The 24,591-nt window shown below is 50.4% G+C and overlaps 1 protein-coding gene across 1 annotated transcript in view; it reads right to left on the bottom strand.

The window, feature by feature from the left end:
• Positions 1 to 24,591, bottom strand: part of GPC3 (glypican 3) — a 138,542-nt gene that overhangs the window by 55,149 nt on the left and 58,802 nt on the right. The window contains exons 3-4 of the mRNA XM_062612762.1: positions 21,943 to 22,637; positions 2,542 to 2,675 (exon numbers count right to left, since the gene is read on the bottom strand). Coding sequence (XP_062468746.1) covers positions 2,542 to 2,675; positions 21,943 to 22,637 — 829 coding nt within the window. The remainder of the gene's footprint in view (positions 1 to 2,541; positions 2,676 to 21,942; positions 22,638 to 24,591) is intronic.

The following is a 24,591-nucleotide window of genomic DNA, read 5'->3' as shown; positions in this document are numbered from 1 at the left end:
GTGGGTGCAAACAAGCCATGAAGCACTGGTCTTATTTCTGATCTCAAGCAGCATTTGGCATTGTCCCCTGATGTCATTCATTCATCCCTGTTTCTTAAGGCAAAACTGGCTGAGATGGGAGGCAGCAGAACCTCAGCCCAACCGTGCAGCACCCCAGAGCCACATACACCCTCTGCGCTCTCACTGCACCTAGGGAAAGGTGCTGCTGGCTCAGCCCATGGAGTGCATGTGAGCAGCAAGTGCCCAGGCTGCCAGCAGTCCTCTCTGCTTTGTAGGAAGCAATGGAGGCCCTTCAGGAAGGGACAGCCTTGTCACTCTGCCCACCTGACATCAGCCCTTCAACATCCCTGCAAGGGCAGGTGGCATTTCTGGTGGCAGAGCAGAGATGCTCAGCACAGATCTGTACAGATGGGTCACGCTGGGTTTCATGCTGCACTGTCAAAGGACCTCCGTCCCCTGCAGGTCCCCTTCAGTGCAGAGATGCTCAGCACAGATCTGTACAGATGGGTCACGCTGGGTTTCATGCTGCACTGTCAAAGGACCTCCGTCCCCTGCAGGTCCCCTTCAATGCAGAGATGCTCAGCACAGACCTGTACAGATGGGTCACACTGGGTTTCATGCTGCACTGTCAAAGGACCTCCGTCCCCTGCAGGTCCCCTTCAGTGCAGAGATGCCAGGACACAGGCTGACCCCAGGGACTCCCACAGCCACCAGGAAGGGGACAGGGGCTACAAGGGTGGGATGTGTCCATCCAACAGCCCAGGTCCGTCCCCTCAGGGGCACTCAGTAGCTGTCACTGGGAAATACTGGCAGATTTAACCAGGTAAATGGCAGAAAAAGATGATCACATGAACAGCAGGGATCAGAGGGAGTAAGACTTGGCCTCACGGCCTCCTGACTTGGGCTCAGCACATTTTCCCCTTTGGCAAGTGCTTGTTTCTTGGCCTCCTTCCTCTCTGGGGATGATGATGAGGGAGCAACACCTCTTGCTGGCATCACTGTCACGGGCATCTCCTGGGTGCCCGCAGCGGTGGGACTCCATGCGCTGCCGGCTGTGGGAAGCTGCTGTCAGACAGAGCAAGCTAGGGCAGGCTGGGACCAAGAGGAGGCACCCAGCTCCCTCCATCCCTCTTTGCCTCTCTTTGCTTGGGAATGCCGTGGGGTTCCCCCTCCATCCAGCCGAGGCCCCCGGCTGCCAGCTGGTGGCAGGCGAAACAAGGAGAAGCAGCGCCGCAAAGGCAGCCGGTGCTGCTCTTTGCCTCTCCGCTAAGAGCAGCCTGCGGGATGAGCCAAAGCACGTCCAGGGGGTGGGAGTTCAGCCCACAACCCCCCTGCGTGGAGCGGAGGGGTGCTTCAGACATTCCCCACCTGCACAAACCACCCCCGCAGCATCTCCTGCGCTGGGCTTACGGCGGTCCAGCCAACACTGCTTTGAAAGCCAAATTGAGGCAAGACCTGGGTCTTCAGTTATGCCAAACCCCGAACAGGACAAGCCTTACACTGCCCATCACACCCAGCTCTTTACATCCTAGGCACTGCCTTGCTCCCTGTCCCACAGACCCCGGCAGTGCTGGGGAGAACTTCCCTGGGAGCAGAGCTCCCCACAGGCAGGGAGGGGAAGGAAAGGGGGAAATTCCTCTGTACCTGCAAGTCTGAGCTCACGGAATTCATTGCAGCAGGTTTCATTGGACTTCCCAGTCTCAAAGGACATCTCTGGCAGAGCCTGGGCTGTGTAACCCTCCAACGTGTTGAGACAACAGAGGAATGCAGGCCCCGGTGCTGTATCTTGTGGGAAGTGCAGCAAGAATGTGGCCCTGTTACTCTTTAAAAAGAAATCCATCCAACTCAGTCTATCCCCAGCTCCAAAACTTGCCAAGCCTGGTTCCCTTCCACAGGGATTTTCCTTGTACTCAACCAGCAGGAAAGGCACCGCACACTTCTGGGTGTGCTTACAGATCCAGGGGGGGAGATGCTTTTCCCTGGCACACCAATGTGAGCTCATTGAACTGCAGCTTCTATTTACAGAGGGCAGGAGTACAGGGTGCAGTGCCAGCAGTGGAGGCACCTGCTTCACTCGGGAAACAATCAGGAAAAGGCTGTTAACATTCCTAAACTACTATATCAGGAAGCAAACTACTGCACAAGGAAGCAAAATGAGTCCTCCTTGCCTACACCCAGTGTTGCACAAACCATTTCAGCCTCGAGTGACCATTTCCACCTATAACAACACCTAAGAGCATCCACTGAAGCACCCCAGAAACCCAGAGGAGGCATTTGCTGGGTGAACCTGGGTGCAGAAATGCAGGAGGCACTTTTACAGGCTAAAACCAAACCAGACACACTGGGTGAGAAACCACACGGGGACACCTCGCTGCACTTCAGAGCCAGCCGCAGAGCAGCGCTGGCGTTCAGAGCCCAAAGCAGCTGCAGGGTTATAGGTAAGGGAAATAAGGAGCTCTTCCATCTGGTTCCCCAGGGCCATGCTGCATGGTGACCGCTCCTGCAGCCCATGCAGGCACCGTGCGCAGCCCCAGCGCTCACCTCCTCCTGCTCGCCAAAGTTTCCTCTTGCTCGATGCGAGTCGCCTTCAGGGCTTTGCTGTCGACGAACAGGTCCCCGGGGTAACGGGCTGCTCGGTACTGCCTCTGCTGAGCGTGGCCGCACAGCCGGCTGAGCTGGAACACACAAGACACAGCAGCATGAGGGAGGGATGGGACCGGGAACACTGCGGGAACACGGCTGAGCTGGGCACTGGTGCCTGCAATGAGCTGCTCTGCTGTCCCACCATCCCCATCTCTCACAAGCACCTGAAGGCAAACTGCTGCCCTAAGGACAGAACACCACTCTTGTACAAATACCATGTGGGAGGGAAGGCAGGTAATTTCAGGCAAGATTTCTGGGCCTCAAAGTGCCTCTGTGGCCATCAAACCCCACAGTACGTTACTACATGTGAGATGATTCCGAACCCAGGTAGGATTAAAATGTAGACTGCTGGGTTGCAGGCATGACCAGCAAACCTCCCTGTGTCAGATTAAACCCATGCTGGCAGGTGAGAGCTCGAGGTATTCCCTGATCCTCCCTGGCTGAAAGCCACAGCATCTCAAGACTCTGTGCTCCACCTCTTCAGCCAGGCTTTTAGGTAACACTGAAGGCAAATCCTTAGACCCCGGTTGCGCATCTTGAGTGGGCTCCCAGGTGCCCGGGGACAAGCATCATACACATCATCACCAATGAAAAACCATCAGGGCCTAAAATACAGCAAACAGCATGGCTACAGCCGAGTCATAGCGCGGGAGGTCTTGATTAACAGGGCTGTGCTAATGACATAAATTAGCTCATTAGCATAGAGATGATGGTGATAGTGAGGCAGTGGTGAGGGAAGCGATCCAAACCACCTCATTACAGCTCTCCCGCATGGCCCTGTCCTGAGACTCAGCCAGCAGCACCATGGTTGCCACTGCAGTCCCTGCTGCACATGGATTTGCAGCAGTTTCCTTCCAATTGTGTTGTGTCGCCCCCCCTGAGGCACTGCTAACACTCAGAGACTCACCTTTAGGACCCCTGTGCTGTTCTGCAGGGCTCAGCGTGCTGGGTTCTGACTGCCAGGACCACAGACACCGCAGCTAACACCAACCCCTCTTTCCTTGAGCCTCATCCCATACCCATGTCCAGGCTCGGGGCAACCACGTACCCATAAAATACCTGTTCCTTGCAGCACCTCATTTATCTTCGCACCACACTGAACCAAGACAGCTAGCTAAACTCCAGGTAGCTGCATACCGGAGGCTAAAAGCACACTTGCTGACCAAAGCTACAAGCATCTGATGTGTAAAGAGCAGAGATTAATTCTGTTCTATCACATCCTGCATTTGAGTGGGCAAATGAATTAGTAATGGCACCTCTTTCATTATCGAGAGCAGCCCAGTTTGTTTGCTCAGGCTGCTGTACACCAAAGAGTAAAACAGAAACCTCCTGGGAGCTGGGCGCTGCCACTTCTGGTCCATGGTGTGGTAGGAAGAGATGCTGCCACCGGTCCTTTCTGCCCCCACAGCTCCCTCTGCCAAAGCAGCTCCTGCAGCTGCCCGGGGAGCAGTTTCTGTAGCATCTTACCTCTTTTTGTCTCCACTGCCCTCCCTTGGCTGTGTTTCCTCTCCACCTTGCCAAACCAAGTCTTGCAGAAGAATGTATCAGCCCTACTGCCTTCCCTGAATCAGGCGGCAGGCTTGAAAACAGAAGAAGGGCATGAGAAAAATGCTACATTTTGGGCTGTTTTCTTTGCCTTTTGGGTTTTCCTATCATCCCTCATTCCCAGGTAGTGCCCTGATGCAGGTAGTCGGGACCAGGAGGAAATTACAGGGCAGCAGGAGATCTGGACAAGGGCATTTGGGATACCCAAGACTCCACTGTTGCAGAATGGGGCTGCACATTCCATGCTCTGTGCTGGCCGGTGCCACCATCCCTGTAGTGGGCAGATCAGCAGGAGACTGTGAGGATGCACAGGGGTCTGTGGACCTTCCCACTCAAAGATGCCCAAGGAGAGATCACACATGAGACCTGCCATGAAGCCACCCTGGGGAGACACAAGGTACACGGAGCTACAGGACGGTGAGCACAGAAGCAGCAGTGCCACAAGAGCGGCATCGCTGCAGCCACGCTCTGCATGGGCACGGAAAGCAGAGGAGAGGTGGGAAAAGGTCAGATAGTTCAAGCTGCCATTTGTGATGACTCCCTTTGGTTCTCCCCAGCTCTGTGAAAAGCCCCCCCTCCTTTTCCCAAAGCCTGCCTTTCAGCCAGTGAAGCCTATTGAACCCCAAGAGAAGAGCCAGTCCAGGATCAAGGATGCTGAGATGCACTGAATGGGGAGGGCCGGAGCAACAGTGGGGACAATGGCATCCCCGAGAGCGTGCTTCCAACAGCAAAGCAGCTGGGCAGACCAGAGCTGCCTTGTCTCCAGAAGGAATCACAGCCCCTCTGCTCCCAGGTCCAGCAAGGAGTGATGCAGCTCAGCCGCATCCTCACAGCCCTGCACAGCCTCTGGGTACCACAGGCTCCTGCAAGGGATGAAACCACAAACAGGCTGGCATGGGTCAGCAGGTGAAATCTGAAGGTGGAAAGTTTGAGCAGAGCATCCAACTTTTCACTTATTTATCTAGTGAAGGACCAAGGAATGTTTTCAGGAACAAAACCCAACCCTGCAGCCCATCTTGCAAAGTCATGGTGAAAGCGATTGTCACATTTTAGTCAAACAACAACCCGGCTGCGATGTGAACTTTAACTAAAGTGAGAACAGGCAGCAGTAACAGATTGCAGCTCATTTGCAGGGCCGGCGTGGCGTGTGCTCTGGGAGGGAAGAGAAGGATTTCACAAACCATCTGCCAAAGTCTGCTGGGCCACAAGTGGTCCAAGGACAGCAGCTCAGAAACCCTGTTTCAGTCTTTCCCCCCTTTCTGAGTCCCTGCTGCAAGACATGAACCCAGTTTCCCAGTCTCCTCCTATTTTAAAGCAAGCTCGAAGTTTAACAAAGTCCACCAAAATGGCCCTGTGGGGCAGACAGGGAAGGATGACACAAGCCTCAGAGCTTGGGAAGGAAAAGGGGTGATGCTGCTGTGGTTTAATCCCAGCTGACAGCTAAGTACCACGCAGCCATTTGCTCCACCTGCCCCTCCATGCGATGGGAGAATTGGAAAGAGATAAAACCCAGGGTTCAGGTAATAATAATGCAATGATTGAAATAAATTAAAATATAATAGCAATGATAATAATAATAATAATAATAACAATAATAATAATAATAATAATAATGAAAAGGGGAATAACAAAAAGAAGAGGAATAAACTCCCCACAAAACAAATGATACACAGTACAATTGCTCAGTACCCACTGACTGATACCCAGCCTGACCTGAGCAGCGATCAGTACCTCGCAGCCAACTTCCCCCAGTTTCTAGACTGAGCATGACATTCCATGGTATGGAATATCCCTTTGGCTAGTCCTGGCTGTGCTTCCTGCCCTTTGTCACCAGCAGAGCATGGGAAAACAAGAAGCCCTTGATCAGGGTAAGTGCTACTGAGCAACAACTACAGCATCAATGTGTTACCAGTGCTTTTCCCAGGCTAAAGCCAAACACAGCACTGCACCAGCTATGAGGGCATTAACTCTATCCCAGCCAAAACCAGGACTGAGTTACTACTAAGCAGCAGTTTACTCAGTAAACTCAGCTACTACTAAACAGTAGAATGTGGTTGCCTCCTGCCACACAAGCATGAACGTGAACTTCAAAGCAAATCCACAGAATGGCACCACTGGCTCCTCTCCTCGGGCTCCGCACGCTATCAGTGGAATCCTAAAGAGTCACGAGTCCTTATCTAAAGTATACTCAGTGCAAGAGTCTCTTATTTCATGTCACACACACAGTCCCAGAACCTGCCTCAGTCTGAAACATCAGGCCACAGAAAGGGGAATACATCAACCAAACGGCAGCGAGGGTTTAGGCAGTGGGGATTGAGGGTTTGCTTGCTTTTAAGAGAATCTGCCAGTCACCGATAACCCCCCGCGAGGGGACACAAGCAAAACCCTCCCAAAGCCCTGAGCTGCAAACACCAATGCTGTAACAGCCGAAGCACCATTTCCCTGCCCCAGCTCATTAACAAACCACTAATTAGCCAATTTCAGCAGCCTCCCCCTTGCAAGTGCGACCCAGGCCACGAGGGGAACGTTTTGCCTCCTGCCAACCGCTCCAGTTCTTTATTCCAGGCGCAGGGAAAGCCCATGCCCACAGGTCAGCAGAGCTCCTCGGGGATCCAGCAGCTCCCTGGCCCACTGGTGGCCAACAATCCTCGTGTCCCTATGCCCGATGGGGAAGCAGCTGGTTCCTGATGCCCTCGGGAGCTGCAGGCCATGGAATGGCTCCGCTTTAGTGGGAACATTGATTTGGGAGGAGCACAGGGATGACACTAATGGAGTAGCACTATCAGCCTGCTTTAATGCTTCCCCATTAATTCAAAGTAAGAGGTGCCAGAGGACTGCATGGAGCTTGTTTGTGACCACATGGAAATGACACACCATGAGCAGCAGGGACCAGATCAGCCACCATGGCTGCTCACAGCCGGCTCAGCTCCAAGGGTAAAGCCCAACAATGGTCCATGTGGGTGCCTGCAAGCCAACAAACTGAGACTACCGGGCTAGGGTTAAACTACAAGGCCAGGTTGGACACAGGGGCTTGGAGCAAGCTGCTCCAGTGGAAGGTGTCCCTGCCCACGCCAGGGGTTGGAGCTGGAGGAGCTTTAAGGTCCCTTCAACCCAAACCAGTCTGGGGTTCTGAATCATATCAGAAGAAGAGTACTGACCGCAGCAGCAGGTTCTGTGCAAAGCACCACAGCCGCAGTGCAGCTGATGGAGGGCAAAACCCCCATAAGCACCCCCAACCCAGCTACAGCAGGATGGGATCATTACCAGCACTGGGGCCACCAGTTGGACCCACTCCACTGCACAGGCACAGGGCAAAAACCCCTCACCTTGCACATTAGCAAGCAAATCCAGTGGGAAAAAGAGTGGAGAGCAGCACACGTGTGATCCCCAGCACCAATCTGAGCATCGCTTTGAAGAGTAAGAGCATTTTAAAGGTAATTTTCCAGAAGATTTACAAAACCAGCTAATCAACTTCCCCTCGGAAGAGAAGAGAATGCATTAGACACTGCTGAATACCTGCTGCTGACGCTTCTCATCCGGTCCCTGAGCTCTGCTCTGCTTTAACGGAGAGCTTGCTTTATTCGACCTTTGCTTAAACTTTACATGGAGTTTCCATTTGTCTCCTCTGTGCACTCTTCTGCTTATGGATTCATTCTCCAGGAAGACACAGTATTTCTTTCCCCTCGAGGGGACAGCCTCCTTTTTGAAGATTTCCTCCTGCAATCTTCTCTGCTCTCTGCAGTTCCCAGATGTCATTTTACACCTATTCCCGAGTTTCCTTTGGGAGAAGCTGCACATGAAACTGAAAAGCGATTAACTCTTCTAATTGATTTGAACACAGCCTCTGAAAGGTGATTTGCTACGGTATGCACAGAAGAGACAGGCTCAGACCTCAAGAAAACCTGCTGCCTTCAACTGGTGCCCACGAATCCCTGAGCATCGTTCCGCAGCGGAGCCCAGTTTGAGCAGTAAGACTCAGCAACGCAGCTGCCTGCATTGGTGCTTCTTCCCCAATTCTTACAACTTACTCTGCCACACATCATGCACACTATTAGCATTATAAAGAACACATTTGCACCCTGTTTATCTTCAAAGTAACCATAAAAGTGAACTTACAGTCTATTACTGCTATAGAAACCCGCTTAATTAAATTCTAAAGGGCTTAAACCAAAACTATACATTGAGATGATGTGGGATAGAACATAAACTTTTTAATAGTAGTAACCAAGCACATTCACCATCTCTACAGGTGTAATAAAAATGCTAATCTATGGTAATGCTTAGACTGTGGTTAATGTTTTGTCGTGTTAATTTCCCCAGGGCTTTTATTAGGGATTTAAATCTGCCACAGTGGCCCAGGGATGGCATCGCCTTCCACAGCATCACGCCACGCTCCCCAGCCAGAGCTGACGAACAGAGGCGAAGCAGCACTTAGCTGGGACCAACGTTCCTATTATGTGCTTGTAATCATTATACACGTTTTGTCAGGAAGACGGCAAAGAGACAATTCCCCACTCCCTCACTCTTCTCACAGCAGAAAATATGATTACGGGCATAAAAGTGCATTTACAAGCCTCTATTTTCAGAAGCACATCATTATTGACTAAGTGATGATTGCGCTGGTTCCAGGCACTCGAGCAGAAGAGGCAAACTGAACATGGTGACACAGATGTCTTCTACACACGTTTCACCAAAATTCCTCATTAATGGAGTATTTGGTGTTATTAATCAGCTCAATGGGATTCCAGTCTCCATTATTCAGACCTCACCTTGGAGGATTACATAGGAGACAACATCCTCATTCACTCAGGCAGAGCAGTGGGAAGCGCAGGAAGTGACCTCCTCCTCTCCGTGCCCAGGAGAAGAGGCTTTAATAATGCATCACCTTTAAATAATGCAACGCTATAATGTGTAAAATGCACACAAACACTAATGCTTAAAATAACAGAGTCCCTGTCACACCAGCGCCTGCGGTGACGCCCCCCACGTGCTGCCAACACACATTCCACATGCTCAGGAACAGTGGCCACACCACGTTATGATGAAAGCCACCACCACCAGGTTTTCAAACTCCTCCAGATCACAAAGGCATTAAGGAAGTGGTTTTTGAAGGAAATACGACCTCCTTTTTGTAGCCCATCCTTCAAGTAGAGCATCACAAGATGCTGCAGCATCACAGCACGAACACGGGGCCCAGGAAGGACCGATGGGTGCTCCTTCCCTGGCCTCATTTCTTCTCTGCAAAGACAGCTCTGATCACCAACAGAGAAAACAAGAGAGGGCTCAAGACTTGATGGGAGAGGGACTTCTTAGAGTCTTATAGTGACTGGAGAAGGGGGAATGGCTTTAAGTTGAAAGAGGGGAGATTTAGTTTAGACTACGAAGTTCTTCCCCGTGAGGGTGCTGAGGTGCGGGCACAGGGTGCCCAGAGAAGCTGTGGCTGCCCCATCCCTGGCAGTGTTCAAAGCCAGGTTGGACACAGGGGCTTGGAGCAAGCTGCTCCAGTGGAAGGTGTCCCTGCCCGTGGCAGGGGGCTGGAATTAGGTGATCTTTATACCCCTTCCAACCCAACCCACTCTATAATATATTTCTATGAAGAGAAGCAAAGGAGTTTTGAAGGGTTTGAACCCTTGATGCTAACTGCTGAAGCTGGATGATCCCCATCTGCATTTCCCCCTACTGCATCAGGGTTCAAATAGCTTAAATCAGACTGCAGTGCCACCACCGCTCCCGTTAGGACATGCCACCCTGTCCCCAGGAGGATCTGCTGTCCTGTGCTCCATCCATGTGCTACAGCATCCAAGGTACCTCCAGCACTGCATCCGACCACATCCTGACCCCTGTGCAGCCCCAGCTTCTCCCAGGGCAGGATGCCCTTTCCTCAAAGGAACCGTGACCTCAGCTTGAGCGGAGCCCTTTCAAACCTGCAGAAAATAATGCAAACAAGATGTTGTTTCTTCCTGGCATTCCCAGCATGCAGCGTTTCACCCACTGAAGAAAGCTGCTTTGTGTTTGAGCAAAAGGCTGTTTATTGTTATTTATAGGTAGAGAGGAAGTCGGACTCAATGAGCACAGTTGTTCTTTCTGCTTTTATAATCCGTGACATATAATTAAAGCACAACTTTTCAAGTCAGTGTTTCCCTCCAGTGTTTTGTTAAGCCATATTTAACACTAAATGTGGTATTTCAGGTATGATGGTCTCACCTCAGCAGCACACCGCAGGGCAGGAGGCTGCTGCCCCAGCCATGGCCCAGACCAACTAACTGGGACAGGCAAGAAAAGAACATTTGCTTCATTTTCAGCAGTTTGCCCAGGCAGAGACATTTCATGGATCACTAATGCACCCATCCTGGTTTTAAAATACATCTGCACAGTAGATACAGACAGAAACAATAGAAACGGCTCGATCTGTTTCTCAGACAACCAAACTTAAGGCTTTGCTCTTGGAAGGAGTCATCAGCCTTGCCTAAAGGTGACAACAGCTGAAGGGAAGAAGCAGGAGCAAAATCCAGAGAAAAGCAGGATCATGATAGACTGACCAAAGCCAGGGTGACAAGTGACAGTACCTGGAGCCAGGCTAACGGAGAAGCTCCAAGTGCCCAGCGTTCTGTGTGGCTGATGTGGGAGCATGGCAGAGGCTGTTCCTGATCCAGGCTGCTGCTGCGTCTTCTGGACCGTGATTCCCCACAGAGCCTGAAGAGCTTCCAAACTTGACTCGGTTGTTGCAACACGAGCACCAAATCACCCAGCTTGCCAGAAGATGCTGCGAGGGCTGGAGCAGCTCTGCTCTGGAGCCAGGCTGAGAGAGCTGGGCTGGGGCAGCCTGGAGAAGGGAAGGCTCCTGAAGGGGAGACCTGAGAGCAGCTCCAGTGCCTGAAGGGGCTGCAGGAAAGCTGGAGAGGGGCTTGGGACAAGGGATGGAGGGACAGGCCAAGGGGAATGGCTTTAACCTGCCCGAGGGGAGACTGAGATGAGCTCTTAGGCAGAAGCTCTTCCCTGGGAGGAAAGAGGCTGGGACCAAGCTGGGCTCCAGGCAGGCACCGAGTGCTTGCTCTTCTCTTCCCTGGTTAATGGTTCCCTTCACAGATCTCTGTGGGTTTAATATCGCTCCATGTTTGTGCCTCCGGCGCTACAGAAAGGAACAATCCCAGGGAAAGGAATCCCCAGCAGCTTAATTTGCAGAGGAAAACCAGATACCTGCCATCAGCGCGGAACATGAGCCAGCAAAGCCGGAGACAGGGCCTGTAATAGGTTATTTAACAGCAGCTGTGTCAGCTGGGTTGCAAATGTGGTCAATACCTACCAGTCCAGCTCCCCCCTGAAGCCATCAGCAGAATTCATTCATTCTTTGAGCAATACATCCGTTAATAACGAAAATGTTACTGCGTGACTTTTTTCTTGCCCCTTTTTTAAGCCAGACCCATTCAAATTTCGAAGGATAAAGCCATTGGAATGTGTCAAGCAGCAATTAGCTACTGTACACTGTTTATTCTTGAGTATAATCCGTGAGTAGAAGGGCAATATTCTTAAAAACGCAGCATTAACTTGTTCCTCAATGACTTTAATACGGCTCTTTTCAAATTGCTGCTCATAAAATCTCAGGGAAGAAGAATTTCCCGATGATATCCCATCTCCTCCACTAGTTCTCTATCAGCAATCCAATAGCGAGCGCAGTATTTATTTAAGAGAGAGCACACAAGGCTATAACTTTAAAACAAGCAGGTAAAAGCAACGCCTGGCTTGCAACCTCTCAGGTATATGCAGATTTACAGGTTTATACTTCAATAAATGCTCGTACTGAAACCATCCCAAAGGTTTTTACCCCGCTAATAGCATTTTTCCACTATAAGATGCCATCCCCACTTCCTGTGCTGAATGGAAAACCCTGGCAACTGCAAAGGGTTTGGTACCTGAAATTCCTCCCCACTTGCCTGTCCCTTACAAATGACCACAAGCCTACTTAGTTTAACCTCCCCATAGGAATAACACGCTCTCCCCACCAGAAGCCCACTTTAGCTCCCTCCATCCACCGTTCCCTTTCCAAAGCCCACTTCCTGCTAAAGCAACAATGCTGCAGGCACCACTCACCAAATCACTTGAATGGGGTTTAAGCTGCTGAATATCCTCACAGCAGAAAAACTGACAAGCGTTTCTTTTCCAGCTGAGCCCAGAGCAATGCCACAGCATCCTCTGGTGAGGTTCATCCCCATGGCAATGCCGTGGGCTTCACCAGGCAGAGCCCAAACTAGAAGTGTAATAGCTGTTATTAACAGGAAGGGGTAAAAATACCTCCACACAGCAGAAAACAGGTTGCTCCAAACCCCATCCAACCTGGCCTTGAACACTGCCAGGGATGGAGCAGCCACAGCTTCTCTGGGCACCCTGCAAGGTCTCATTTGAAGGTACCAGATGCTCAGTAATACTTCCCCCTGACAGTCAGTCCTACCCTCATCCAGTTAAAGGTCAGCACCAAGATCATTTACCCAAAAGATGGCAGGCAAGGTAAAACCACTCCCATCAGATTTTTGCTCATGATAAAGGAATTACGTTTTTCCCAGAGACAAATCAAGCTTATTGGGAATGTAAATCATTCTTTTCTGTGAAGACAGAAACATCTGCAGGGCTTTTTCACCCGCTTTGTTGAGCCACTTGTTCGTACATGCACTGTGGTTAGTACAATTGAATTAAAGAATGATTTACAGCATTAGATGAGCTTCTGCTTGATTGAGAATAGCTTTATCATGGAAATTGCTCTGCACTTTTAACCTCGTTGCAATGCCGTATTATCTGCCTGATAAATATATTAACGTGACTCCTTCAACAATAGGCTGTTTGCAGACAGCAAGGAAATTAATTCCAGTTTATCACAACATCTTTCTTAATGCTGTCAAACCGAGTACTAGGATTTAATTATGAGAAGTGAATTCCAATAAACTGATATGCAACAATTCCAAAAGGAGAGGAGGGGAGCATTATACTAGAGGAAAAACCAAAAAGTGACTATTTTTAGTGCATTTGTATATGTATTTTTGTGCATCTTCTGGACTTTCCACTAACCTTGCAAGCTGGAAGCTGGGCATTGCTGCAGCTTCCTGAAGAGAAGGATCTTGCACCAAAACCTTCAGGTAGGAAGTGCTACTGAAGTGCTCCTGACCAGCAATGGGAACTGGATGAAGCAAGGCTAGAGATACTCTGGTCATTTGTCAGCATCTTTTGGGCAAACCCTTCTGTGCCCATCTCCTGTGAGCTACTGGTGCTGATCAGAGCTATCCCAGCCTCTGCTCCATGGGCTTGGGGCTGTCTCTTGGGGAGGAGACAGAGGATGGATCACAGAATCCCAGCCTGGTTTGGGTTGAAGGCACCCTAAAGCTCCTCCAGCTCCAACCCCTGCCACGGGCAGGGACCCCTTCCACTGGAGCAGCTTGCTCCAAGCCCCTGTGTCCAACCTGCCCTTGAACACTGCCAGGGATGGGGCAGCCACAGCTTCTCTGGGCACCCTGTGCCAGCGCCTCAGCACCCTCACAGGGAAGAGCTTCTGCCTTGTATCTAACCTGAACTTCCCCTGTTTCAGTTTGAACCCATCACCCCTTGTTCTGTCACTACAGGCCCTGAAGAATACTCCCTCTCAACCATCATTGTAGCCCCCTTCAGACACTGGAAGCTGCTCTGACTTAAATACCTGCACAAGCAGCCGAGGTATCTACAGAAATCCCTGCTCTCTGGTGCTCTGGAGAGTGGCAGCATGAAGTTTATTTGTGCACCGATACAGATCAATAGGTGCAATCCAAAAGCTAATAAGCTTTAGGAAGACATCACTCACAGCACATCAGTCGCCCCCAAATTACCCTCAGTAACCACCAGGCTCCCTCACGTTCTCCAGGTCGGTGGCTAAGAGCATCATCCCTACCAGTGGAAAGAGGATGAGGTGGGGAAATCGATTGTGTTTCAGAGATGCCTCTGCACAAAGCACTGCTGAATCCCCACTGCCACAGCTTGCTTTTTCTTTTTTTCTCCTTTTCTTTCCTCATTTTTCCTTTCTAAACAGAAATAACTCTGCCAAAGTAGCTGTAGGCTATCAGCACAGCTTCCTGCAGCCAGCCTGCTCTCACTCCAAAGAGTCTTTGGCAGAATAACGCAGTTAGCAGCAAACTTCACCCTCCAAGAGCAGGGGCTGAGCCCTCAGGGGGTTATTAGTGGAGCAACACAAGAGGTAGGGATGGGAAAGGCCACTGGTTCATTCTTCAGTAACACAGGGAGGTCAAGAGGACTGCTTGAGAGGTCTGCTGGCAGCAAGGGGGGCATGGCTGCAGCAGATGGGGTTGGACTGGATGATCTCCAGAGGTCCCTTCCAACCCCAGTGATTCTGTGGTGCTGTGAAAACCTGCCTCAATTGCTCATTGTAATCTTTTCCCTCAGTTAAATGTATTTATAGGGGTGCATCTTTCACGCCTGGTACCTCGAAAGCCACTTTACAATAAGATGCAAAAATGATATCATTCACAGCACACAGGCAGGGAACTCAGAATGAAGCAAAAGGCCCGTTGCAACCCAGCCACTGATCCTCTCCAGCACAAAACAAGATGCCTCTGCTCCACCTGGGCAGCTCTGGGCACTATTGCTGCTTTGCAGAGGGCTGCTTTTAAGTTTCTAGTTTGTTCTCGGCTCATTCATCAGCATTGCTAATAGGAGAGTTAGTCCTAGTTTTAAGGCAGCAACACTCATGGGGGTTACTGTCACTGGGAGTAAACTCAGCGTGGTTAAGATGAAGGATGCCCGGCAAATGACCCCGGATGGAGGTCGTAGTGGAAACTGCAGTCACGGATAATGAGGCCAAAATAGGGTTTAGCTTAAAAAGCATAAAGAGATGGATATTGGACTTAGCAAGGAGAAAAAGCTGCAGGAAAGGAAATGGGCCAGAATATATTTTGCTAATAAGACATCTGTGTTAATGGAGGTTGCAGAGGCTGCAGCAATCAGGACAGCGAGCGAGGCAGCCGTGGCCATGGGGATGCTACTTGGAGGTTTTAGCTCTGCGGAAAGAAAAGATGTGTGGCCAGTTTAAGAGCGAATCCCAGAGGCAGTTCCCTGATTCCCCAGTAAGTGTGGAGGGCAATGGCTTGTCTGCAGGGACAGTCTGGACCAAGCTAAGTAGAAGGAAAGGCGGCTCATGGCATGGATGTAGCTTCTCCGCAGGCTCCTCGGGAGGCTCAGCCCAGACTTAAACCTCCTGTTTCTGCCATGCATCAGGTGGTGGCATCTTTCAGGTAACCCAAATCTGGATCTCAGCAAGGACCCTGAGCATGAGGCTGGTTTAAACATGAAGGAGTTTCGGCTGCAAAGCTCAGCTGTGAACACCCCCCAGCAAAGGGGCTGTGCCCCATTCCCAAGGGACAGCACCTCTCCCATGGCTCCTGAAGCAGCAGAAGCCTCAAGACACCCAGAGGGAATTTTCCAATGCTGTGATCTTTGGTTCAGCCTGAAACTCGTGGTTTTTCCACTTAAATCCTATCTATTTTGAGACCTCACTTTATGTCCTTGATCATTACAATTTATTACTAAATGAGGCAGTTTGAAGTTTCAAAGCCCAGTGCCCAAGGAACAGACACCCCTGTACAGCCCCTCCTGCAATGCACACAGCCTGGACTGGATGACGCAGCCATCAGCTCTCTCCTCTCCAAAATATCCCATGTCCAGCAGCCAAATCCAGCTGTGATGGGAGCCAGGATAAAGAAGAGAAATGAGGAAGAAATAGAGATGCTCTGTGCAGTGAAGGAAGCTTCATAAGGCGGTCAGGCATTGGAACAGGGTGCTGGAGTCACCGTCCCTGCAAGTGTTCACACACCACGTAGATGAGGTGCTCAGTGCCATGGGTTAGTGGTGGCCTTGGCAGTGATGGGGAGTGGTTGGACTTAATGCTTTTAAAGGTCTTTTCCAGCCTTATTAATTCTATGATGCACTATTGGAGAGTTGTGCACCCTCATTTCCAACTGGTAAGACCCCATCCTGCACCAGTACCTCCACCAGCTCTTCCTAATAATGCCAGGGCATGTTGGAACCAAGTATATTTTTAAATGCTTGGGAATCCATTGCACAACAAATCAGCTCCTCCACTGAAACTAGGCAGAGGCCAAGGCACAGTACAGGTACACAGAACCAGTAATTACATCTCCATGAGATCTTTGGGCTCGCTCTGACTTCAGCTCAGAAAAGATGCAAGATATCCCACCACGTGCAACCTGCGAACCAACACATGATGTGAAGTGAGATAAAGCCAGGCTCAGTGGGCAATGTATGAGATTCCCTCCCAGAAGATGCAGTAGCCTCAAAAGCTCTTTCTAAGCTGCACAGCAGGGATGAAGTTGCCACCAGCTGAGTGATCTGCCTCTGACTGAAGTCAATGAAAGGATTCCTGTGAGCTTCAGTGCAAAGCTGGCTTGGGCATTAAAGGCACTGTCAAAGGATGCCCGCCTTGCTGCTGTGTATATGTGCAGGGAGGAGGGGAAGCTGTTAGCAGCTACCTTCTACTTTTCATTTAACAAACAGAAAGCATCAGTGCAAATTCCATTGCAATGGCACAAGGCGCTAGAGGACAGAGCACGTCCAGTGGAAACGACAGAGGGAGAGCAACAAAGGAGAGAACAATGCAAAAGTTTACAGACAGAAGCAAAATCAAGTGCTATTTCAAATTAAACCCATGTTGATATTCAATGCCGGAGGCAAGGGATGGTCCAGAGCATCCATGCCAAAAGCGCCTTCCAAAAACAAGATGCAGACCCTTAATTTGCTTCTCTGTAATTCAACATCAAACCAAAGATTTAAGGCCAGGAGCATCACACTGGATAAAACCGTTGATACTGGGTTGCAAAACTGCAGGCATGAAGAATTCATGCCCTTATTCTTTCAGCACCAGCCAAGCTGCCAACAACATGGGGATTTCTATATGAAAATCAACACCTCGTAGCTCAGTGCCTTGCCGTTTGCTTCCCAACTACCAGAAAACCTTTACAATCTGAAACCTCTTCAGACAACTAATCATAATAGAACTGAGGTGCTTTCATCACCTTGCTGATACTGCCCTCGGTGAGCAGGTTGTTTGCTTCCTGCCTGTAGCAGGAACAGGGGCTTGCTTTAACCTCTGCCTTCTCAGTCACGTTCCACCACCGCTCACAGAATGGTTAACAAAAGGAGATGCTAAACACACCTTGGGATAACTACGAGTGGGTCTGAGCTTACTGAAAACCAAACCCTCCCCTGTTTTTCCAGCTGTAAGTGAAAAATTGAGCTGGCTACCAGTAGGCAATAGAGAACAGCCTGAGGGTTAAACTTGGCCAATAAAGAAACTGAGAACACAGAGGCTCTACGTCCAGCCCAGGAGTGATGCCAACAGAAAGCAACCTGCATCAAAAATACAGAGAAAACAACTTTGGCATCTCAAAGGGAACGACTTCTTGAACAGCACTGGAGTTTCAAAGCTTTCCTCACAAGTCTCTAGCACAGAAAGAAATCCATTAGCAGGCAGGAAAAGCTCACTGGAGCTCCCTGCTGCTGTAACCCACCAGGCAAAGCAGCTTCCAGGTGAGCCAGCTCCAAAAGCAGCTCCCGGGCAGCATCCAGGCAAAACCACCCTTGCACGGCTGTGCTCACAAATGCCCTGAGTCACTGTCTATGGTGACAGTGACATCTTCATCCCTGGGTGCTAAAAGTCCTTTCACTTACCTGTTCTTGATTTGCAACCTTGTGCGTCTGCTGGTGCTGCAAATTCCTATACACTAGTTTGCAATAGAGCAAATTGCTTCTCTCTGTGGAGCTATAACAACCTGTGCCAGTGCCTCACCACCCTCGCAGGGACAAAGTGATGCCTAAGAGCTCATCTCAATTTCCCTTTTCAGCTTGAAGCAAGCATAGCAGTGCCCTGACTGGGGATTACTGGTAGGAGAAGGAAATCACTGCATTCACATGTTCAAGGCCAGGTTGGACAGGGCTTGGAGCAAGCTGCTCTAATGGAAGGTGTCCGTGCCCGTGGCAGGGGTTGGAGCTGGAGGAGCTTTAAGGTCCCTTCCAACACAAATCATTCTGTGATTGTATGATTCCCAGACATCAGCTCCACAGCATCTTCCATGCCTGACCCTACACTAACACACAGAGGCCCTGCCAAGGGTAATATCTTGCTGTTCAAGGCAACTTTAGCTCCATGTCCAGACGGAGACGCACCACACCACAGCTAAAGGGCAGAAGAAATCCTGCCACCCGCATCCGAAGGGCTGGGCATGCAGGACAAAGAAGTTAATGCAGCCAGTATGCACATCCCTCTCTCTGATGAGTCACACTTGCAGCGCATCCTCCTCCCCACATGCAATACATGGTACAGCCTCACCACAAGCCACCCACGTGTTTTGGTTCGTGTCTCACTATGCTGGGAGCTGCTGGTGGTTCCCACTCTGCTGGGATGCGTTCAAAACCTTGATGAGTTACAGGGGTGGAAAAGAGGGTTGAGAAAAAAATCCTTAACTTGGATATATAATCCAGCAGCCTTCACACCTCAATTCTGTAACCTTTCCAAATGCATCTATAGAGCTGGCTTAAAGTAGAGACCTCGACCCATTCAGTGGATGAGGAGCTGATGATGGTAACAGCCAGAGCTGGGGCCAACAGCTTGATGGCCAAGTGGAGGGGATGGTGAGGCCCAGGGTGCCCAGAGAAGCTGTGGCTGCCCCATCCCTGGCAGTGTTCAAGGGCAGGGTGGACACAGGGGCTTGGAGCAAGCTGTTCTAGTGGAAGGGGTCCCTGCCCATGGCAGGGGTTGGTCCTTCCAAACCAAACCAGTCTGGGATTCTGTGATTCTAACCCCAGAGGAGATCAACTATTGGCTATGTAAGACACCCAGATCTACTGTCTCTCTTGCACTTCCAACAGCAGATAAAGCATTAACTTCAAGAGGGCTGGGATTGAATATTTGATGAAGTTTATGTGTAGTGCATCCCTCCGATTGTCTTTGTGCCAGAGAGCATGAACAGACTGACTGAAATCACTCTCCTCTGCATTCAGGATTAAAATAGCCACAAGAGGTGGATGTACCAGGCACATTTTCAACCAGAAAAAATACAGCAGATAGGAAAATTAACAGAGATACAGCCCTAGACAGAAATTTCCCCACTCTGCCCCAAGAGTCAGGCTCCCCGGTGAGCTATTTTAACAGCACATACTAGGGGTAAGGTTTTTAAACAAATAAAGGGTAGAAATAATATAGCTCTGACACACCCCATCCATCCCTGCCAAATGAGTTGTTAAAGCAGGGCTTGGGATGGGAACTGCCCGCTGACATCCTAGTGAATTCACTCTTCCCCACTGCTGGGTAGGGAGCAGCACAGCACCAGCGCGGGCTGACATCGAGGTGCATGCCTGGGGGCACACAGCATCCAAAAGCAGATCAACTTTGACTCCTCACTGCGGGGACTGCAGAGCTCCTCCGAAACCTGCCTGGAGGCCCTGCAACACCTCTGCAGCTCAACTCACCTGCCCTTGGCAGCCAGGCCTGCTGCAAGCTATAGAAGGGGTTCATTCAAATGCCTGCACCCAGTCTGGGGGTGGGTGACAGGGGACAGAGGAGCAGCCACTTGCAGGAAGGATGCTTGGTCAGGTAATGCACCCGAAGACCTGAAATACCAGGAAGGAAAACTGCTGCCACAGAAGTGCCACCAATGCAGTGAGAAACCAAAGCAGCCCATAGGACAGGCAAGGACAGTTGTGTTGCTGTTCAGGCTGTAATCACTATGGGCATGGAAGAGTTTTCCATACTTCCAGAGGATTTTAATGACAATTAAATAACCTGTCATTAGCCTTAATAACATACATGTGCATTGAACTCTGCCTACAGAAGCAGTGGTGGCCAAGGTCAGTAATAACAGAGGTTGATAGGAGGAGCCAGCACAAGAGCAAAATCCCACATTTTCAAAGACAACTCTCATGACATCTTAGACTTTGATCTGATGATGATGTCTAAAACCAATCATATTTACAGGATAACAGTAAATACAACTGTTTGCTACCAGTAGAGTCTTTGAAACCCAGTATGTGCTGATAAGATTAACAGAGAAACTTCCGTTCCAGCACAGCTAAAGAGTAAACCTGTATTTTAGCCCTCATGGGCAGAGATGTTCACTCCATATCCCAGGTGCAGACCAGCCATCAGCATCAGGCGTTTGCAGGGCTGGAGCTCAGACTGTCAGCGCTGCCAGTACTGTCTTACTTCTCTATGAACAGCTCAGACCTTCACTTGAAGAAGTTGCTCTGGGCTCAGATTTGATGGAAGAGCCTCAGCTGAGCAGCACTGGTGTTTGAAAAGTAAGCTTGAAAAACCCAGTGGCCATTCTCTTTCAGTGCCAGTTGCCAGACAATTGGCTGGCCTGGCTTAGATTTTCTGTTCCTCTACACTTCTATAGCTAAAAACTGCCTTAGAGCAAATCACCAAGAATCAGTAAGTATTAAATAACCAAGAGGAGTTACATTTAGCTGAGTACTACCTCTGTAAGGCAGTAATGAATCCAAACAGCTCTCTAAGTCTGAAAGCACCGAGTGGTTTTGCAATGCTCAGCGATTTCTTATTTTAAAGGAAGTCAACGTTCTGCTGTGGCAGAGGATGGGCAGATGATGGCTCTACTTCCATGGCTTGGCTTGTGTTGACCTGAGACACTCCACCTACTTGTTGTCCCACAGACACCTTCTCTGTAGGGAGATCAAGGTTTCAATGTTCACTAATATAACTGATAGTCATGTTCCTTCACCGTATACATGGACACTTTCAATGAAAAGGAGGACAAACACTTCTCCTTTGAGGACTGTACAGCAATGAACAGGGGTCTGCTTGCAAAACCAGCCATACAGCACCTAAGGGCTCTGTTCTGCCTTAGCACCTACTAAGCAGAGCAGGTTTGCTGGTGCATAGCATCCTGGATGCTTTTGCTCACAGCTGAATATGTCAGCTGCTCTTTGAGATGAAATAGGCTCACACTACAAGCAGAAGCAGGTTTTGATCCTTACTGCCTTGGAAGTCCCAGCTGGGCTTAGAGCTGAGCTGGGTGTTCTCTCCTGCATACATCATTATCACACCTTTAACATGACTTCATCTCACCTGACCTCAAGCTAAACCTACAGTTACATCTCTGCTCCTCTGCTGTTCCAGAGAGGGTTGGCAGGTTCTGACCGATGGGGGAAGACCCTGCCCTGGCTCCATGGCAGCAGAAGTTGAGCCCAGCAGAGCCACGGCTCTTGGAGCCTATCAGCTGGTCCTGGGGACATGAGAGATGCTTGGCAGGCTGCTGTGAAACAGGGGGTTCCTGCAGGAAGGGGCTGAGGCATGCAGGCTGAAAGCAGTGTCCTGCTCTGAACCCTGGAGCCTCATGTGCTGCCCATGAGTCCTGCCTGCACGCTGCGGTGGTATGTCTCAGGCCATCACCAAGCAGATAAGGCCATCACCAAGCACATAAGATGGCACAGGAGAGTGCTGCTGGCTGAATGGCACACAACACAAAATCCATAAGCCGATACTCCCACGGTCCTTCTCTGACCATCCCAGGCCCACAGACCCCAGTTTCAAACACTACCAGAAGTTTTTGAGAGGTGGGGAAGGAGAAAGTAGCTGGCAATAGGAGCATTTAGGGTTTGTTGGCTGGAGGAAAGGGGGAGGTTGGTTTCAACATGCAGAGCTTGTGGTACACAACAGCCCTGCCACGGCAGCAAGCTCATGGAGGTACTCACAGTTGGGGAGAGCTTTCCTTCGTTCTTCTGCACGTAGATGATTGCATCCCGTACCAAGGAGAAGAGGTTCAGGAGGACGTGCTCCATGTCATAGATGCCATGCATGCCTTTGGTCAGCCCCTCCAGAGCCCTGATGTACTCTCTCCAGTGGTTATCGATCTCTATGACACCCGCCAAGCATCCTTGCATCACCACCGCACAGTAGGTGGCACAGGGCTTGGCCAGGAGCAGCCCCTGGCAGTGTGAGCAGTACCACATCTTCAGCAGGGCTCGGCCACAGTCCTTGCTGAACTTCAGGTGGTCGGTGGTGTTGATCACCTCAATCCCCAGGTTGAGAGCCTGCAGAAAGGCTCGGGTGGCCTGCAGCGACTTGGACACCTGCGTCATCATCATCTTTGGGTAGTTCCCAAAGACTTTGAGGTCCCTCCTGGCTGCCCGCAGGCATTCAGCCATCTCCACGGAGGGCTCGGGGAAGCCGGGATTCAGCAAGTGCGAGTAAACCAGAGGGAATAAACTGTCAAAGAACTCATTGATCATGTCATTGACACTGAGGTCAGAGCCCAGGATGTACAGAGAGACATCAGTAAAAAGTTCTCCGACAAACTTCAGGGCTCTGGGCCCCATGCTCTGGTAGTGGCTCCGAAACATGCTGTTGGTGAAGTTCCTTGCGTGCCGCACCACAATCTCAAAGGCTTCTGCAAAACACAACAGAAAAGGGAAGAGTTCATGAAGAGATGAGCTCGGACACAGGGATTGCTGCTGCAAAGGCTGGTCCCATCCTGCCCACTTTGGGTCACACACTGGCTGGCAGCCGTGCCTGCTGCAAACCCATCTTCATGGGAAACCCATGTGCTCTTTAACACCAGCTCCATTTCAAACGGCAAAACTCTCTGATTCAGTTTGCATTTCAGCTTTTAAAGGAAATATTGATCCCACAAAAGGGATAGACTGCAATTTCTTTCTCCCCCCCCCTTACACATCGATTTGATATTAACAGGAATCCTATCTCCAGACTTAATTTAAAACACAGATAAATGGTTGACAAAGTGACCAGTGTTTAAAAATCAGGAAACAGTAAATGCTGACGTTCTGTTATGAAAAGGAAAATATTTATAGGAGTGTAATCACACCCAGGATATTTGGACTCTGGCCCAGCACCAGCCCTGCACGAAGTATCCTCAAAGCCATTTGAAAAGCCCCTGTAGTGCTGTGGCCATCCTGAACTCATCAGGCTCACTTCAACTGAACATTCAAAGTTACATGTGCCCCTGGACATGTGCTGCTCTGTGGTCCAAAGTGATGCTGAGTTCCAGAGATGCAGCGTGGGTGCCCAGCTAGGACCACTCTCACACAGCAGGTTGTGCCACACTGCCCCATGGAGCTCATGTTTTACACAGGGACCGTCAGTTTGCTAGGAAAAGCCAGGCTGCATTTTCCCCTCTCCACCTTCAAAGACTTGAGGACCTTCTGCCCATTCCTCCTGCACAGAGCAAACAGGAAAGCCTCCAGCAGCAGCAGTTATTCCCTTGATCACAGCCCTCCTCACCAGGCTTCCAAAATGTCATACCCATACATGCAAAACCAACATCTCAGTTGAGACATTAAAACCGTCTTATAACAGCCTTCCAGTAACTAAAGGAGCTACAGGAAAGCTGGAGAGGGGCTTGGGACAAGGGATGTAGGGACAGGCCAAGGGGAATGGCTTTAACCTGCCCGAGGGGAGACTGAGATGAGCTCTTAGGCAGAAGCTCTTCCCTGTGAGGGTGCTGAGGCGCTGGCACAGGGTGCCCAGAGAAGCTGTGGCTGCCCCATCCCTGGCAGTGTTCAAGGGCAGGTTGGACACAGGGGCTTGGAGCAAGCTGCTCCAGTGGAAGGTGTCCCTGCCCGTGGCAGGGGTTGGAGCTGAAGGGGCTTTGAGGTCCCTTCAACCCAAACCAGGCTGGGACTCTGAGCATACCGACACACACCCCAGTTTGGGGAAGCCACCAGTGCAAACCAAAGTCTTTCTCCCTACCAGCCTGTGTCCTCCTCTCCAGGGTACTATTCGTAACACGCTAAGAACAATGAAGAGCCTCAGAGCTGACAGGTCACTGACACCCAGCCACGTAACTGCTCAGCTGGGTCACTCCGGAAGCACACATCCAGGCTCGGCTTGCACGGGGATCATCATGGTCAATAATTCAAGGGAATGCTTGATTTTAAAACCCTTCAGTGTTATCTTTCCCATTTGTTACACTGGGGATGCAGCTGAGCATCTCCATGGGGGCTCGGTATTAACATCAGTTTGAGCAACATCAGGCCTTGCTGCTCGCCCTGCAGGACCCCTCACGTTCCTCAAGCATTTTGGAATCCATCACATCTCCAGGACTTCCAACTTTTGCTTCCTCATGCATTCTATGCAGGATGGACAGGGACTCAAGCTGTTTGCAGCCCCCACACCAGCGTGCAGAAGGCTATGGTGTAAGTGGTGAGGGAATAGAGCAGGGTACCAAGAGAAGTGGTAAATGCTCCATCCCTGGCAGCGTTCAAGGCTAGGTTGGACAGAGCCTTGGACAACAGGGTCTAGTGTGAGGCATCCCTTCCCCTGGCAGGGGGTTAGAACTGGATGATCTTAAGGTCCTTTCCAACCTAAACCATTCCATGATTCTA

Source organism: Pezoporus occidentalis, unplaced genomic scaffold (assembly GCF_034315485.1).
Source record: "Pezoporus occidentalis ecotype Australia unplaced genomic scaffold, CSIRO_AGI_Poc_V1 ctg161, whole genome shotgun sequence".
Taxonomy (NCBI): domain Eukaryota; kingdom Metazoa; phylum Chordata; class Aves; order Psittaciformes; family Psittacidae; genus Pezoporus; species Pezoporus occidentalis.
The sequence above is the reverse complement of the archived record's forward strand: the minus strand, read 5'-3'. Positions and strand labels throughout refer to the sequence as shown.